Consider the following 17,219-nt stretch of genomic DNA (forward strand, 5'->3'; position numbering starts at 1 on the left):
ATCAGAAAAAACGCTGTAATGCATGATATCAGAGTAGTTAATGACACTCTTTGGTATCATTAAGTTTTCCATTAACTTCCATATTTAATCACACACTCAGAATACCGATTTGTAATTAACTCTGTGATTAAGTCCTCTTAGAAGTGCACGCGCATCAATATGCTCAAGCGCGCAAGACTTTCCCACCAAAACACTTGTTGTCGTGGTAGTTAATAGACCCCCTACTTAATAAGCTCTCAGAATACCAATTCGGTAATCAAGTGCTAATCAGACACTTAATAAGCCCTCAGAATACGGCCCCAGATAGGGACCTACTTATGTACAATGTATGTGAGACATTATTTGGTTATACGAAAATAGCCTTTATGACCAAAATAACTGTTATATTTTGGAGCAGAAACAGCCACAGAAATTCCACTTTCCGTCTCTTCTTGCAATGATGGCTATAGCTGGACTAGTGCATTTCCTTCGCAGGTGAATAATGTACTGCATGAGTGCAACGGTCACTTGCCACCTGCTGTGCAGTCCCGCACTTGTACACACGTGTTGTGCACAGGTAATTAACTGCTTGATAGTGATGAAGTAAAGTTGTAAAGTGATCATGAGGTCTTAAACTACATTTAAACTGCAAATTTGACCAGATTTCTGTCGCATACACACACAACATACTACGTGGGGATCTAGGTAAACAATAATGTCCCTCCACGCACAGCACCGTGCTGGGTAAGGCACCACCCCCATTGTAACGTGTCGACTAGCCAAGCATCACACACGCATTCACCAACACGAGTGTTCGATGCGAACCCAGTGCACAACAACTGTTCATACAGGAGTGTACTATGTGTGTTAGCGGTCGTTGGTACACACATACACACACACACGCACGCACACATACAATGTACGATACGAAGTGACGCACATACAAAGTTGTATATTTTCGTTAGACAACTGGCAAATAAGACTATTCGGAAAATGACTGTTTTGTGTTCGAAAATATTTTCTAATCATGGCTATGCTTTTTAAACGATTTCACCGATGGTTCAGTGGTGATTTTTCCCTAAATAATTGAGAAAGGAGTTTATTTATGTAACATGCTGTGTTGAGAATTTTGAAATACACAGTCCGTTACTTCGCTCACATTGTTCAGCGATATACAATGACTCCCCCCGGAGAATATTTTTCCATAGACAAAGCATGTACATTCGTGACAGTGATATCATCAGTAGTATCGTTAACGGGCAGCAGTGCGAAATTCTTGCCACTTCTGGCAAGATATGCGACTTGCCGTTTTCGACAAGTGGTCCCGACTGTCAAAATTTCGACAGATGATAGAAGACACATCAAACGCCAAAATCATGTCAAAATCAGAAAATTGCATGTTTTGACCTGTTTTGATGCTCTGACTTCAAACTTGATTTTCTCGGCTTCAACCGTACACGACCTTAGGATCCTTTTGTTGTGGTGGGTCGCATATGAATATACTGTATACCGGTACTCAGTATGCAAATAAGTGACTTGATGATGTCAATGTTGCATTACATCTTGCCATATGGTTTGGACACATATCTTGAAATTGATTAGAGTAGTAATTATATCAATTTAATAAAAAACATTTTCATTAGTTGTAAAAAGCACTTGTTCATTTCCATAGCATAGCATTTGTGTCTGAAATAGCTCAAGATTAATTCTTATGTTCTAGCTGCTTCTTTTAATAGCGCTTTCACCAGTACTAAACCTGTTTGTTGCCATGCATTAAACCTCATCACGCAGCACTGTATTTATGGTGGTGATCTTGAGGAGTGTAAATCTGCATTGCTAAACAGTTGTGATGTGCACAATATCATTTGTGTAAGAGCTCTCTTGAACCATATACTGCAATGTCTGTTGATTTTTTTTTTTTATTGTACTTTTTGGAGTAGACTTTATGATGATCGAGTTAGCTGTTCAGAAGACAGAATACACGTACATGTGTACGACAATTACAAATGAATCAATACACGATATACACTTGTATAATACAGTGGAAACTTAGTAGAGAAGATCCTTGGGACCAAGACAATTTGTTCTTTATATCAGATGTATTTGTTATATCAATCATCAGTAAACAATATTAAACAAAGGAAATAAACTCGTTGGGACTGTAGAAATTAATTTGTTATATCAGGTATTTTGTTATATTGGGTCCCTTTATATCCAGTTTCCACTGTACTCTGTATTGATTGAAAGTAGTGGCATGCATGCTTTCCAAGAGTTTGTATTAAACTTAGACTAATTTTTCTTTTAATATGCCTTCACATTTGCTCATCTGTCACTACTACTATGCATGAACTATGATGGTCTTCAGTGACTACTCTGTAACCACACTGTCAATTGTGGCTTAAATTTGTGTATGTCTGCACATTTGCATGTGTGATGATGAAGACAATGATGTGACAGTGATATTTTTGTTGTACAGAACATGCATTGTTCCAGTGATATCATTGATTGTATTTTGTTTTATACGTACATTGATGATGAATTTTATATTTTTGAAACCAAATAAAGATTATTGGAAAAACCAACCAAAGAGCGTGTGTGTAAAGTATTATTGACTGATCATGTTCCCATGTTCCCATATAGTGTCGGCTGAGAATGATAAGGGTGTTACGTTGCCACTAAAGCCATAGTGTTTGAGGCACTTTCATGCCCTTCTCATTCTCAGCCGACGATAGATGCTTTGTCAGTATGCTAATAACTAAATATTGAGGTATCTACCGTGTTTATTAACTGATATGGGTCGAGAAAGAAACACTCATTTTGAGAGGCTGTTGCAAGGGGTTATCAGCATCTTTAACTACCACCACCCGAGGAGTAGTAATTCCTTGAGGAATGGGGGACATGCCCCCCCCCCCCCCATTGTAAAAGCTTAATATTCTTACCTTATTATGTTTTTGAGCATTTTTTTTTATAGAAATTGTATCTTTGAACCTGTTCAAAAGATTGAACATGTCTGATTGAAAATTTATTAAATATTCCACCTAGTGTGCAGAACATCATTACATTTCAATCAAAAAACTGCAATTTAAGTTCCCTCATGTCGGAGGGTGACACCCTGTGCCGCACTCTCCTGTTAACCTCCACAAACTTAATATACAGTGAAGATGCACATGCAGTAATGATATAATCACTTACTCATGATTGTCATGTCTTTATCATCACTAACATCTGCCAACACCTCTACCATTACTATCATCATGGCCAATAGCATCAACATCGCCACTAAAATCATCACTGTCACATTTAAATCAACACTACCATTACAAATGCTGTCACCATTACAAACACTATTGCCATTACCAACACTATCACCAACACCACCATCACCACCACCATCACCATCACCACCACCATCGCCAACACTACCACCATCATAACCACCACCACACCATCACCACCACCCCCATCATCACCACCACCACTATCACCACCACCATCGCCAACACTACCACTACCACCATCATCACCACCACCATCACCACCACCACTGTCAACACCACCATCATCACACTATCACTATCAACACCATCATCTTCACTAAACCATCATCGCCACTACCATCATCACCAGTGATATTTCTCATTCACAAGTACAGAAGCACTACAATGATGACCAGCAGTATAATCACATCACAGGTTTTAATACAAAAAGCACCATAAAATCATATAAATCTACACTGTAAGTAAAGAGTACAACTATTTACACTATGGTACACAAACTGGGCACTGTGCCCTTGTCAGTTCTGCAAATACGCAAGTGCATAGATCACGGTTCTAGTTACTTTCATTCTCATTCCACACTTGGTATTAAACATAATATTTGTAGCTTGCCTAGGTGCTGCAAAAAGGATAAAACCATGGTCCAGTATATGAGCCTCCTCTTCCAGGCTTTTCACCAGGTCTTCTTCAGACTAAGTTGACTTATATTCTGGAAGCTACCTTGAGTTTTGGAAGGCCTCTATTCACTAGTATGATCAAGTTTTAGCCAAGTTAGAACTAATTTGTCTTTCAGCCTTGTGCCTCTCCAAGCCACAATGTCTACAAACCTAATGTGAATAAGTTCTGGCTGTAAGAAACAACTGTCTTGGAGTCAGAGTAGCAAAGCCCAATTTAAAGGAGACAACATAGAGTAATTTCTTCTTTTTTTTTTTTTAATTTGTTACAGTACAATTCTTGAAAGCTCTAGGGAAATTAATGTCTCCAAGTGCTTAGATAAGGCAAAGTTACAATAATTGCCATGAACATGCAACAACTAAAATGCTCACTTCACAAATGTAGGATTAAAAACAAAAATAAAAACCAGATTGTTCTGGATTACTAGATACATATATCGCTCATGTAGTCGAAAAAATAAGTTGCAGCAAAAGCTTTGTCATAACCACCTTGCTTTACCATTTCTGCATACAGACAAACATTGTTACACCACAACACATACAATAACTTCCCCTTTCAAAATTGCTCCAGACATCTTCATCAGAAAAATTGAGCACTGTGTGAAGGCACAATAAGTGGAATATTCCTCATTGCAGTGTAGAAATTTATGTTAGCTCAATATGACAAACATAAAAAAGTATATGAACTAGTAGTGCCGATAACACATTGGCAGTTTGCAAAAGTAAGAACCAGTAAGCAAAATTTATCTTTCTGCTATGGATTGATAAAAATTTTACCCGCACAAAAATTTCCACTTTTACAGAGACTGGTACAGGAGTTATACTTTTGTCCTGTAGCATTATACCAAACAACTTCTGCAGCAAGAACACTTATTTTACAACTTGACATTTTGTGTTGATTTTCACAAATTCATGGAGTTAATTGTGGTTATCCTGAGAATTAGTAAAGTATCAAATTTGATGAAATTACCATTTTACATCCTCCATCCATAATTTTAAATTTTCCAACTGAATTCTGATAAAGCTTTCCTGTACAAGTTGAGATTTATGCATAATACTTAAATTACATAAAACCCAATGGAAAACAAAGGGTCAGTGGCAAATAAAAACAAACAAACATATGTACATGTAAAGGAGAATATATTTTAACAGTTTTCTGCATTGATGCTGTTATCAACACCTATGAAAGGAAAGCATTACATACATTTAGATTTCGTATTTGAGAATAATTAAATCTTAAATTTATTTCACATACAATTCCACACAAAGGCTTTCAGCAAATTTTGAGGACAACGGTTTTGGTACATGAGGAATAACCTATGGTCCCCACTCTATCTATTGATTCCTCAAAATCATTTCATATGAATTACCATAATTGGACCAAATCTGTTCTATAGCAAACAAAACTTTGCTCTGCATACTTCCACTCTAAACAAAGGCATAAATAAGACAAGCAGAGCTTCAGTATCTACCCGTACACAATCAAATCCATGCAGCACCATCATACAGCCAATATGCTTCAAACTTGCTTACAAAGAATAAAAATGCAGTTTCCAACAACTTTTAAAAACTTAAGTTTGTAAGTTTGATATGTTCAATTTTAATAGTACCATCATTGATATACTCTTGTGATACATGCTACGGCTATAAAGCTGCAGATAAGGCAAATGAGTTAATGGTATTAGAGATGGGGGTTCCTTGTAACATTTTTTGATCAGTCATAATTTTAAACTGAATTGAGACTTTTAAGCCATGTTTTCATGCTCCTCCTATGTGGGGACATACAATGAACATATGTACAATGACATATTGCATTAAAATATTTTTTTTTTAAAAACTCGGCAAAGTCTACTATTTGCTTCCTCATGACATCCTCATAAGGCAAAAGCAGCATTGAAAAAAAATATGGGTTCAGAACTTGCTTTATGAAATTGATTTTGTGCAACAGGTTTCCTTTTAGTGTGGGGCAGCATGCTCTTTCAAGAAAAAAAAAAAAATCTTGTTAGTGGGGGAGACTCCTCACAGACATTTGTGCGTGAACAGTTTTAATATATTAAAAAAAAATCCCAATATGAAATGGGACTCAAGGCTTGCTCAAAATATCAATATCTAGTCGCAAGATCCAAATAATCACAAAGGAAGAACTGTATTTCTCTTCAAAGAAAAAAAAAACTGTCATAAGGCAATGAAAATCCCTTTCATACAAGATGAAAGGTGCACTTATTGAGAACCAAACATGCTTCATCAACACACACAGATGTACCCCTTTAAACCATTGATTCCTTCTTACAATTTAAAGAACAAAAAAATATAAACTTCTCACAAGTACTTCCTATAAGCCCTTTGTAACAAAAAAAAAAAGCAAGAACAATTACAAAAACAAACCACCTTGACATCACAAATAAAAGACTAACTTGCTTTTATCAACACACACCGATGTACCCCTTTCAACCGTGGACTCTTTCTTACACTTTAAAGAACAAGAAATATAAGTCAACTTCTGACAAGTACTTCCTACATGCTCGTTGTAACAAAAAAAAAGCAAAAACAATTACAAAAACAAGCCACCATGACATCACAAATAAAAGACTTGGATGATGATAAAGTAAAAGTAACTGTAAAACAATGCAGACTTGTGTTCCCCCGTAAAGGGATCGTATAGTTTTGGTTGAGACCAAACTTCACGTTTCTAACATTTTTGGGTGAGATAATGAGAAACCTCTCATGAAATATGAAAGAGCATGTAATTCCAAGAGGAATTCAACGTTTATTTGATTAAAATTGGTTTTGCAATGGCTGAGATATCCAAAACAGACCGATCATTATAAATTTTTACGATCGCTTTGTTTTACTTTGTTTTTGGATGTCTCGGCCTTTTCAAAACCAATTTTCATTAAATAGACTTAATTCCTCTTAGAATGGTATGGTCTGTACTATTTCATAGGAGGTTTCTTGATATCTCGCAAAAAAAAAGCCCAATTCTCAGCTCCACCAATACTATACCATCCCTTTAACACACAAGTGCAGCACTGAGGTTTAGTAGCACCAATCTGTATTATTGCTTAACACACAAAAAATGCCATTGCTAATGTTCTTCAAGTTACCATTACATCCACAGCACCCTGTTAAATCCTGGAAATAGTTTTATTCAAAAGAAGAAAAGAGTATTATATTGCTGCTTAGCAGCGTTATTAACACATATTATTATGCTCCAAAGTATTGAAATACATTCTTGATTAATTCATACATTTTGTTCGTAGTTCGTCACAAAAATACATAATTTCATAGCGATTAGAAAAAGTCTTGAAAATTTTTATATTTATATACAATGATAAAACCCAGAAAGGGGAGAAGTTTCTATCATGCTAGCATAATGAGACAAATGTACCACAAATACACAGCTAAGACTCACAAGCTGGAAAGACGTGTATGAGAAACAAAGTTTCTAATCCCAATTTTACCGTTTAAACTCTTTCTTTTGGCTAAAGTCACCAATATGTGTCCCTCGCTCCCTGCTACAAGACCAAGAGTCAGGACCAATCACCCAAATCATATTATATGTTAAATTCCCACACATTTTATATATAAATATGAATTATCTATGTCATCTAACTTGGTGCATAAAGTTTTAATGCTAATTCTGTCCATTGTAGACAACCTGCTGTTACAAAAGAGTAGAATGCATAGAAAGTCCAAATAAGGAAGCTACAAGATTATGGATAATTAAGGCATTGTTGTTCAGTACTTACAGATACATAGACCTGGACTTTCATTACTGTTATTTTAGGGCTACCATTGTGTTCAAAGTTATGGTCCTGAATCATTCCTTTGACAAAACTGCTCAGAAAACAAAACTAAAAAAGAAAAAGAAGAAAAAAAAAAAGAAAAATAATAACTTCACAACAAAAGGCTCATGTTTTTCATTCATTTCACACTAGAGACACAAGCACTCATTTCATTCATTATCAACCCTCCTGCAATTTAAAAGAAAAAATGTACTTTATTTGGCATCCCTCCCCACTTCTTGTGAATTAAATAGCTTTTTATATTATCCATACAGAATGTATTTACAGTGATGTTCCAAGGGAGGCATTCCTCAGTTTATGACATTAATGTTCCCTGGAAACTTTCTGTCCTCGATCACACCACTTTGCCAGTCTTCGACGTGTCGTAACTGTTGTAGGAATGAAATGTGAGAGAGAAGAAAGTCATCACCATTATCTCATAGCAGATATGGAAATACAATGTATGCTGTTTTCTTCTAGGTAAAGCAAAACATTTCAATAGTCACTTTTTCACTGCACAATTTCTTTTTAGTGGCATAGATTATGCTGCTGAGCAAGCTAGACTGTTTAGCTTGAAAGCTGTCTACATTTTACAGAGACATACATGTTTAGAAATCATGCAAGTTTGTGATGCAGGTCTCCAGTCTCAAAGTGATAACTTATCAAATTGCCTGCATGTTTATAAATTCTTTCATTGTCAGCGGTGAAATTTCCTCAAGAAATACAAACAAATGTTACTTTCTGCAGTACATTGTAAATACTGCAATTATATCACCTCTTCAAAGCCATCCCTATGGATAGTGGTGCGAGTGGACTGGTGCCTCTTACAACTAATATCACCAAGGGGCTGTTTCTTAAAGCTCTAAAATCAATTGTTAAGTTCAATTGAACTGATCTTAGAGACAAGATTGGGATCTGTCAATCCCAACATGTTTGGAACTGCTTCAATAAGCCATCTGAATGTTTCTACAACAGATCTATACAAATGCTGTGGATCATCATCATCATTATCATCATTTGGGATCAATACCGTCTGCCAATGCTTGCCACTTTGCAAGGTTTTTATTTTTGTGAACTTCACATGTGGGTGCTCTTTGCAAAATTAACAACAAGCAAATTTATCAACTCTGAATTCAAGATGGATGCAACATGCATTTGTACATTTCTCTGTTCATTAATTCTGTACACCATGATTGCAAATCTAACTACTCATGAAACTTTTGGAAAGTCCTGATTTGCCAAAAATTAGGCAAGTTAAATATATCGCGTATTCAATACATCTTGAATGTCTATTTATCCTTCCTAACTAGACCTGATGTGAATCTGTCCCATTTTTGGGTTTATTGTCTGACTCGATATAGTTCCCATGGTAATGAAACAGGGCCCAGACCCCAATCTTACCCTGATTTCCATGCGAGTATTGTTGCGCCTCAGTTCTTCTATAGTGTTGGTCATGGAGTCCACTTTCTTCATCAAATCTGTTATCAGTTCCTGCATCTCCTCAAAATTCTCACATGTGGGACAGGCTGTTGGTGAACGGAGGGGGGGGGGGGGGGGGGACAGGTTGAAGTTAGTTAGAGCATGTAAGAAGTACCATCATATCCTGGAAGAATCACTGATATTATCATGTTGTCATCGTCAGATTGACACCTGAATTTCACTGTGTATTTTGTATCAAGATTATTAGAACTTGTTGAATTCATTATCATTCACTCAAATTATAAAGAATCTTGAGAGAGAGAATGAAGTTTAATCTTATGAAATGTGTTGCCAATTTGTAAGAATCACATCGTCACATTGCCTATCATGGACTGCTTTGTGAGCAGAGTACAAAAGACTTCACAGCTTAATCACAGTGAAATAATTCCAGAAAGAAATTTAGTAAGAATACTTCAGGCTACATCAAGCTGAACTGATTTATCTAATGCTAAAAAAGAGGTAAACTTTAGCCTGAGAAGAAAGAGTAAAATGTGTAAGCACAACAGTGAAAATTTTGATCGAAGTTGGATGAAAATGTAAAAAGTTATGAAAGTTTAAAGTTTTGCTAATTTCACAGAAGAAAAAGAAGGTCCAGAAACAAGATTGAAGGAAAAAAAACAAACAAACATGCTCCAGAAAAACTTACGTCTACAAGAGCTTCCATCAATACCGAGCTTGGAGTTGGCTTGGCAGGAGCAGTTAAAGCCACCAGGGAAATTGGAACAAAAGTGATCACACCCTCCATTCTCCTGTGAACCAAACACATCACACATTTTGTTAAAAACTGGTATTTTTGTATAAACTGGTATTTTTGTATCAATGATTTCCCTGCAATGTTGCACAATCATGCCTTTGTCTCAGAGTAAAAGGCTTGCCGAAAGAAAAAATAAAAGATCCCCATCCACTGTATCTCGGAAGTGAGAGAAAGTTTGGCATCTGATTTCGTGTAATTCAAGTCAGATTTAAAAATTTGGTGTAAACATAGCAACCCCCAAATCATGTATAAGGACTTGAATAACTGCTTTTGACAGATGTGCTAAAAACAGATGTAAGTAGGTCAAGCCTTGTCTGCTCAAAAGATGTGTGCAATACAGAGGCATAGGAGACATAGCTTTTGTGTGTCATCCATTTGCCATGAACACTACTGATCAAATTAAGGACTGTTGGTTAAAGAAATGCCGCTGGCACCATCATAATCAGCGAGTGCAGTGACATCAAAGTTACATTACTTGTGTATTCAAGGTATATTTTCCATTTGACTCATTCAAAACAGAGCCCTGCTTCATAAAAGTTGAGATCAAACATATGTCTTTGAATACTAAATGCCGATTGGCTGAACCTGACACTTATGCTTGATTTTGAGACATATGTTTGATTGAATCTTTCTGTGCAGCACAGCCCAGCTGCTGTCCATCTGAATTTCTCAGAAGAGGTGAAATTTAAGAAAGAGCAGGTTGCATCATGATGCTGGTGTTAGTTACTAGATTTAATTGCCCATAATATGAAAAAAAAAAGAAGAATAAGAAGGCTTACTACTGTACAAACAATGAAATTTAGACATTCCAAAGTTTTGTATGAATCAGACAAAGTGAAACATTGTCATCCACTACAGAATGATACAAAAGCTTTGACACAATGAGGTCCAAGTGTTGTGCATGCCAAGTTGTGTTAAATCTTTCCAGCTGCATTTTCAGTTATCAACAACACACTCGATGTATTCAGCAATCAAGATATATTGAAGGACTTGCCCCTATAAAGACCATCCCGCCCCCATCCGTATATACCCGGACATTTTATTAGATTGCCTTTAAATACTTTGTGACACAACATTGTGACACAACACAACTACTGAGTTTAACTCTGTTCTTGTGTATTTGAAGACATTTGGTGTGATGATAAAGTGCCAGTAATCCAATTGCAGGTCCTTGCCAAGTGCATGTGATGCAAACAATTGCTGTTTTGTGTGTGTCTGAAGTCCATGTCCAATTTGCTACATTTCCACCAATTTTATCAGCTCTTCATCCCAATAACAACCTCTCTCACATTATGATGTAGAAACCACATACAGCCTCTAGTTTGTGGCAGCCTTCTTAGTCATTTTATTAACTTACTGGGGAAAAAACATCTGAATTTATTATGGCACACAGAACCTTGTGAAACTCTCCAGAAAATGAGATAATCACTGTAATCATTAAAATAGACCTAGAAAAACATACAAACGACAACTACAACCCACAAATAGCTCCTGAATTAATCTCCTCCCCATACAAAGAGGGACATCCTCATCAAGAGTCCATCTAATTTTTTGGCACACTTTGAAAGTAGATTGAGTTACCTTGTTTTCTTTTTTATGAGTCTCTATTCTAAAGCAAGCTTGAGTTTCCTGCATTTCTCCTGCCATCACTTGGTACCAGATAAATATCATTTTAAGGTCTGCATATTTGTGGGTAAAGAGTTCGTAATGCTGGAGATATTTCTCACCATAGCACATTCGTCTATATCTCTGCACCTGTTTGAGGCGATGTGGTGCTGCTCATAGCCTTCATGACAGGAACAGCTGAGAGTGAGGAAGAAGATGGAAAGAAATTAATTCTGGTAAAGAAAAAGATCACATTTTGAAGATTATATTATACAAATACTGCCTTTTTAGAGGTGTAATATATGATGACATAAATGGTATCCCGGGGTACCAAACAAAAATCAGCCATTTTGTTGAATTATTATTTTATTTTTTTTTTTTTACGGTTGTACCCTGGGTGCCAAAAAGAGGAAATTACTTTGGTGCTGGAGCTAGCGCGTGCTAGCTTCTGCACTGCACTGCACTAAAGCACATGCTAGTGGTATCGCAGCTTCCATGCACGCATAGTATAACATGCAGTGGCATGGGAGTGACTATGTACACGCACACACAGTGCATGCATTTTTCTCTGGCTGTCCTCGAGTGGACGTGAGGTGGCGCTGCACAACGTGGTTACCCAGGGTACTACGGTACCCTGGGGTAACACGTGTTGTATCATATAACACTTGGCATCCCTGCAGGAGTTATTAATTTAATAGGGATCATAATTCATATAGTATATATTACTGTCTTGAGGAAAATATATCTCCCAAGGGAGTGTCTAGTGTTATATTACATTATAAAATGGGTTCAAGAATGTAGCCAATTGAAACGCTGAAATGAGTCACGTGTGCGTGCATTAATTTCTTCAGGTATGCACTAAGAAGAGTCTCTCTTCCACCTCCCTGGCCTGACGTACGTCACAATGTTTACACTAGCAGTGCGCACTCAATCAGTTGTTACAAGTGCGTCACGCGCTACTATACGCGCTGTCAATCCTGTAAACAACTTCTAGTTCGGGCAGCGGGCTGCCACAACGGCCGGCGGCCTTTCTTGTGCATAACAGTACGTGGCGTACGTATACTCTTATACGTACGTACAGTACTTACGTGCGGGATTTCCGAGTGCGACGTGCGTAAATGTTTGGGACGAACATCTTCGGACATCTTGACTTTTGAGCGAGTGCTACATGTAGCTGACTGGTATTGACCCACAAAGGTACGTGAATAATGCTGTTAGTTTTCGACCCATTTTATAAAACAAATGATGCACAGGATTATTTCGTGGCGTTAGTGAAGGTGCGGCGCACTCTCGAGTATTGACAACGGTTGCAAACATGCACTCGGCTGCGCCTCGTGCATGTCGCACCATTGTCAATACTCTCGAGCGCGCCGCACCTTCACTAACACACTCTATCCTGTGCATCATTTGTATACTAATAGACATTGAAGGCAATATTTGTTATATCTTATGGTCTACATGAATAAACATCATTTTATTCTAGCCATGACACAAATCAATTCTGGAATTCTATTACCAGATGCGACACCACGGCTCGCCAATAATGATATCAATCCTCACTGCATGAGTCAGATTATTGCATTATGACCAATCACCTACAAGTACACACTGTAACAGTGCACATTGCAAGCTCTACTTGAAAAATATGGAGCACCATTTCTGTCTCCAAACTACCATAGTTTTCCAGTTTTCTCAGCAATTGTGACATGCTCAGAAAAGAAAACTGAGGTTATAAGCTCTGAAAAATGCATTGCTATTGTGAAGTGACAATGTTTAAGTCATGATAAAAAGAGAAAAATTACATGCAATTATTGCATATTGCAACAAAATATTGACATTTATATGCTAAGGAGAATTGGGGCCAGATAAGTCTCGATACTAGTTGGCAAAAAGTCATTACAGTTTGTATTCTCAAAATTCACACTTACTTGTGCCCTCCGTCATAATTTGTGCATATGTGGTCGCAGCCTCCATTGTTCAATTCACACTCGTTAATATCTGGAGGAATGGGACAAATCAAAAGTTAATATTTCATTAGTGGTTCATCTACTAGTATTTAGGTCCTTGCCTCCATTCCAAGTATAAGCAAAGGAGTCATGCTATCAATGAATTAATGTACAAAATGAGTCAAAATGTGAATGAAATGTCAAGAGATCAGATGGAGAGAATACTGTACACGTTGCACTATTTTCATCAAAACAAGATTTCAACAATGTCTTTTATAAATTGCTTCCTACTACTACTAATATGACTACTACTACTACTACTACTACTACTACTACTACTTCTACTACTACTACTACTACTACTACTACTACTACTACTACTTCTACTACTACTACTACTACTACTACTACTACTACTACTACTACTACTACTACTACTACTACTACTACTACTACTACTACTACTACTACTACTACTATTAGCACAACTTCTATGTTTACAATTTATACTGCTACTACCTCTGCTACTGACTCTACTACCACAACTACAATCATTATCAATCCTGTTTGCCAGTCAAACATACTGTAGTGAAAGTTCTCCATACTAGCCAACTTACCGAGACAGGTGCAGTTATCAGCATCCATGTAGAAGCCTGGATCACAGCTGCAGGTGTAAGTGCCTGGGAGATTCACACAGTTGTGCATCTGGTTGCAGCATGCATAGTCCGTCTCACACTCATTGACGTCTTGTTTTCACAAGAGGAAACAGACCAAAACAAACAAAAACATAATGGATGATGATGATCGACTTATGATAGGAAGTAGCTCTTCTCTTCAAGTCACTGAATGAATATTGTTTACACAATATACTTTCTGGTGGTTTCAATTTTTGTAATCAACTGATGTGAAATATTAACACCTATAGTTAAAGGGACTGTACAGTACTGGTTGAGGTGGGGATTCATGTTTTGAACTTTCCTAAGTGAGATAATGAAAAGCCTCTTATGAAATATGAAAGAGCATGTAGTTTTAAGAAGGATTCAAGGTTTATTTGATGAAAATTGGTTTTCAAATGGCCGAGATATCCAAAAAACTACTAATAATAAAAGTCGACATGCCACAACTTTATTAGGATCTCTTTGTTTCACCTTGTTTTTGGATATCTCAGCCATTTCAAAGCCGATTTTCATCGAATAAACTTTTGATACCCCTTAAAACTGCATGCTCTTTGACATCTCATAGAGTGATTTCTGAATATCTCGCAAAACGTTGAAAGCTAAATCCTCACCTCGACTAGAACTGTAAACACCCTTTAAGATATTGCCTCCCATGATACAAATGAAATGTTTTCTTCTCCAAGCTGGGAAATCACTTTAATATTTCTCCTGAAAAGGGTGTTACGTATTTCTCATTCTGTTGATTGCAATGTGAAGTTCAAACTAAAAATATGTTGTTGCTCCTCGACAACATAACATCAGTGCTAGCATAGTAACAAGTTTAGCCATCACCACTATAACCTTTAAAGGAGAAGGAAACCCAAATATATATATATATATATATATATATATATATATATATATATATATATATATATATATATATATATATATATAGATAGATAGATATATAAACATATTTTCATTTTTCTAGCATTATACTTGACTTACCTCTCTCAGAAAACAGGAGGAGTTATATTATCTGTAACATATGCCAGTATCAAGAGGAGGGAAAGTGTTATTTTCACAAAACATATTATTTTGTGGAGTTATTTTTATATTTTCTTTATAGGCCAGATCGCTGTCCAGAATGATATCACGAAGTGAAATAGTCTCCTCATCCAGGGACGGGGGCACTGAAACTTCAAAGTTAATAACTTTTGAATGAACTGTCTGATTTTCCTCATAACTTCACTGATGCATCCTACTATATATTTATTTTGCATTCCGTCAATCCAATTATATATGTGGCCAGGTTTCATTTTCCTCGTAGTTTAAAAGACCCACCTTTACACGTCTGTCCGTTCTTCTTCAACTTAAATCCCTCTTCACAGTCACATCGGTGCCTGGACATGAAAAGTTTGAACACAACAGATCTCATGAAAGTGAAATAGCACACAACTAGTGACTTCAAGGGGTCAAAGGTCATGCATTGAGGCTCAGACATATGTGACCTTCCACCACGTAAACCCTGATGGAGTTTAAAACAGTAAGACCAAGTAAGAGCAATGCAGATTAACAGTAATATGCCTATTAAAAACAAATATGCTGACACATTGGGGAAAATCATTGATATTTCCACTAATACCTGTCCAAATTTCAAAGGGATGGGTATTTTATCTTCTGAAGTTCTTGATTACTCATTGATATCACAACAGTAGGGTCCCAAGTTTTTGTATAAGGCCGTCACTTCTGACAGCAGCAGCCAGAATAATAGCAGTGAAAGGAGTATCTTCCCTGCATAATGACACTAACCCTCCTCTGTCGTTGATGCATATCTGTTGGCAGTGTCCGTTGTCCACCTTGCATTCGTCGACGTCCGAGCACGACACTCCGTCTGAGGTCAGATAGAAGCCCTCGTGACAGCGGCAGGTGAAGCTGCCGTTGGAGTTGGAGCACAAGTCGTTGTGAGCACAGATCCCAAGGTCGCATTCATTGATATCTGCGGAATGGAATGGAAGAATGAATTTGTGTAGTCTTCGTGCTTCCTCCAAACTTCAGAAGTTGGTGGGTTGAAAGCCAGTCAACTTTGAAGTCCTAATCACAATATTGAGACATAATATCTCTAGAAGCTCTGGGAAAGGGACACCACTTTCTGTCAATTTTATTTCTGCTTGCACCCTCTGCTCCACAGCTCATTCTTTTAGTGAACAAAAAGTCTAATTAATTTTATCATGTACATTCAAGCATGCTGAAGAAAAATAACATCACACAGGAATTCATGAGCACTCATTCAAACAGACATCAGCTTTATGTATCATTCACTGTTCTCATGTAAATATCTGCTATGGTCCTATTATGAAAATGACTTGATGTATGTGATTTCTCGTATTATTCGACAAAACAAATAAAAGGTTTTTGACGAGAAAAACCTTACATCAACACAGTTCAAATGGATTACAATGTGTATTTCATTGCAAGAGGTAAACACCACATACATAAAATTTAACTATATTATGACATTCCACATGTTTGTTGATACTTTTATATGAATGTATATATAAAATATATGATATGTAACATTCAATATGATAAATCTACAAAATTTGCAGTAGAATCAAACACATAGCATTAAATGCTATTTGATTTACCAACAGGGAATAAAATCAAACAGAATATGAAACCTGTGACTTACTACACAGTAATTATGAAAATACAGCATAGATTTATCAACGTAGTACCTACCTCTACAATGTGTTTCATTGATTTGTACATAGCCGTTTTCACAGGTGCATATATGTCTGAAAAGGAGAAGAATGAAACAATTATGTGATAATGTAGGAACTGTAAACATAGAATTAGCATCACAAGAGCATAGGTACCCTTTCTGCACTCACAAACAGACACATACACAAAAAACACATAAAAACACAAACATATACACAGCTGGAGTTTGTTTACTAGATGTGGATAGATTAGTTCAATTCTAGAATCTTCATGACCACAGTATGTTTACAGTCACTCATGAATGACATGATAGTTCAGTAAAGAAATTGCATGACGTCT

At 36.7% G+C, this 17,219-nt stretch overlaps 1 protein-coding gene across 1 annotated transcript in view; it reads right to left on the bottom strand.

Annotated features, from left to right (window-relative positions):
* Positions 1-6,850: 6,850 nt before the first annotated feature.
* The window catches only part of LOC140238853 (uncharacterized), a 50,888-nt gene continuing 40,519 nt past the window's right edge, over positions 6,851-17,219 (bottom strand). The window contains exons 15-23 of the mRNA XM_072318751.1: positions 16,899-16,954; positions 15,969-16,155; positions 15,501-15,559; positions 14,115-14,243; positions 13,480-13,549; positions 11,674-11,749; positions 9,839-9,941; positions 9,115-9,239; positions 6,851-8,102 (exon numbers count right to left, since the gene is read on the bottom strand). Of these exons, the coding sequence (XP_072174852.1) occupies positions 8,025-8,102; positions 9,115-9,239; positions 9,839-9,941; positions 11,674-11,749; positions 13,480-13,549; positions 14,115-14,243; positions 15,501-15,559; positions 15,969-16,155; positions 16,899-16,954 (883 nt within the window). The 3' untranslated portion in view covers positions 6,851-8,024. The remainder of the gene's footprint in view (positions 8,103-9,114; positions 9,240-9,838; positions 9,942-11,673; positions 11,750-13,479; positions 13,550-14,114; positions 14,244-15,500; positions 15,560-15,968; positions 16,156-16,898; positions 16,955-17,219) is intronic.

This window comes from Diadema setosum, chromosome 2 (genome assembly GCF_964275005.1).
Source record: "Diadema setosum chromosome 2, eeDiaSeto1, whole genome shotgun sequence".
Taxonomy (NCBI): Eukaryota; Metazoa; Echinodermata; class Echinoidea; order Diadematoida; family Diadematidae; genus Diadema; species Diadema setosum.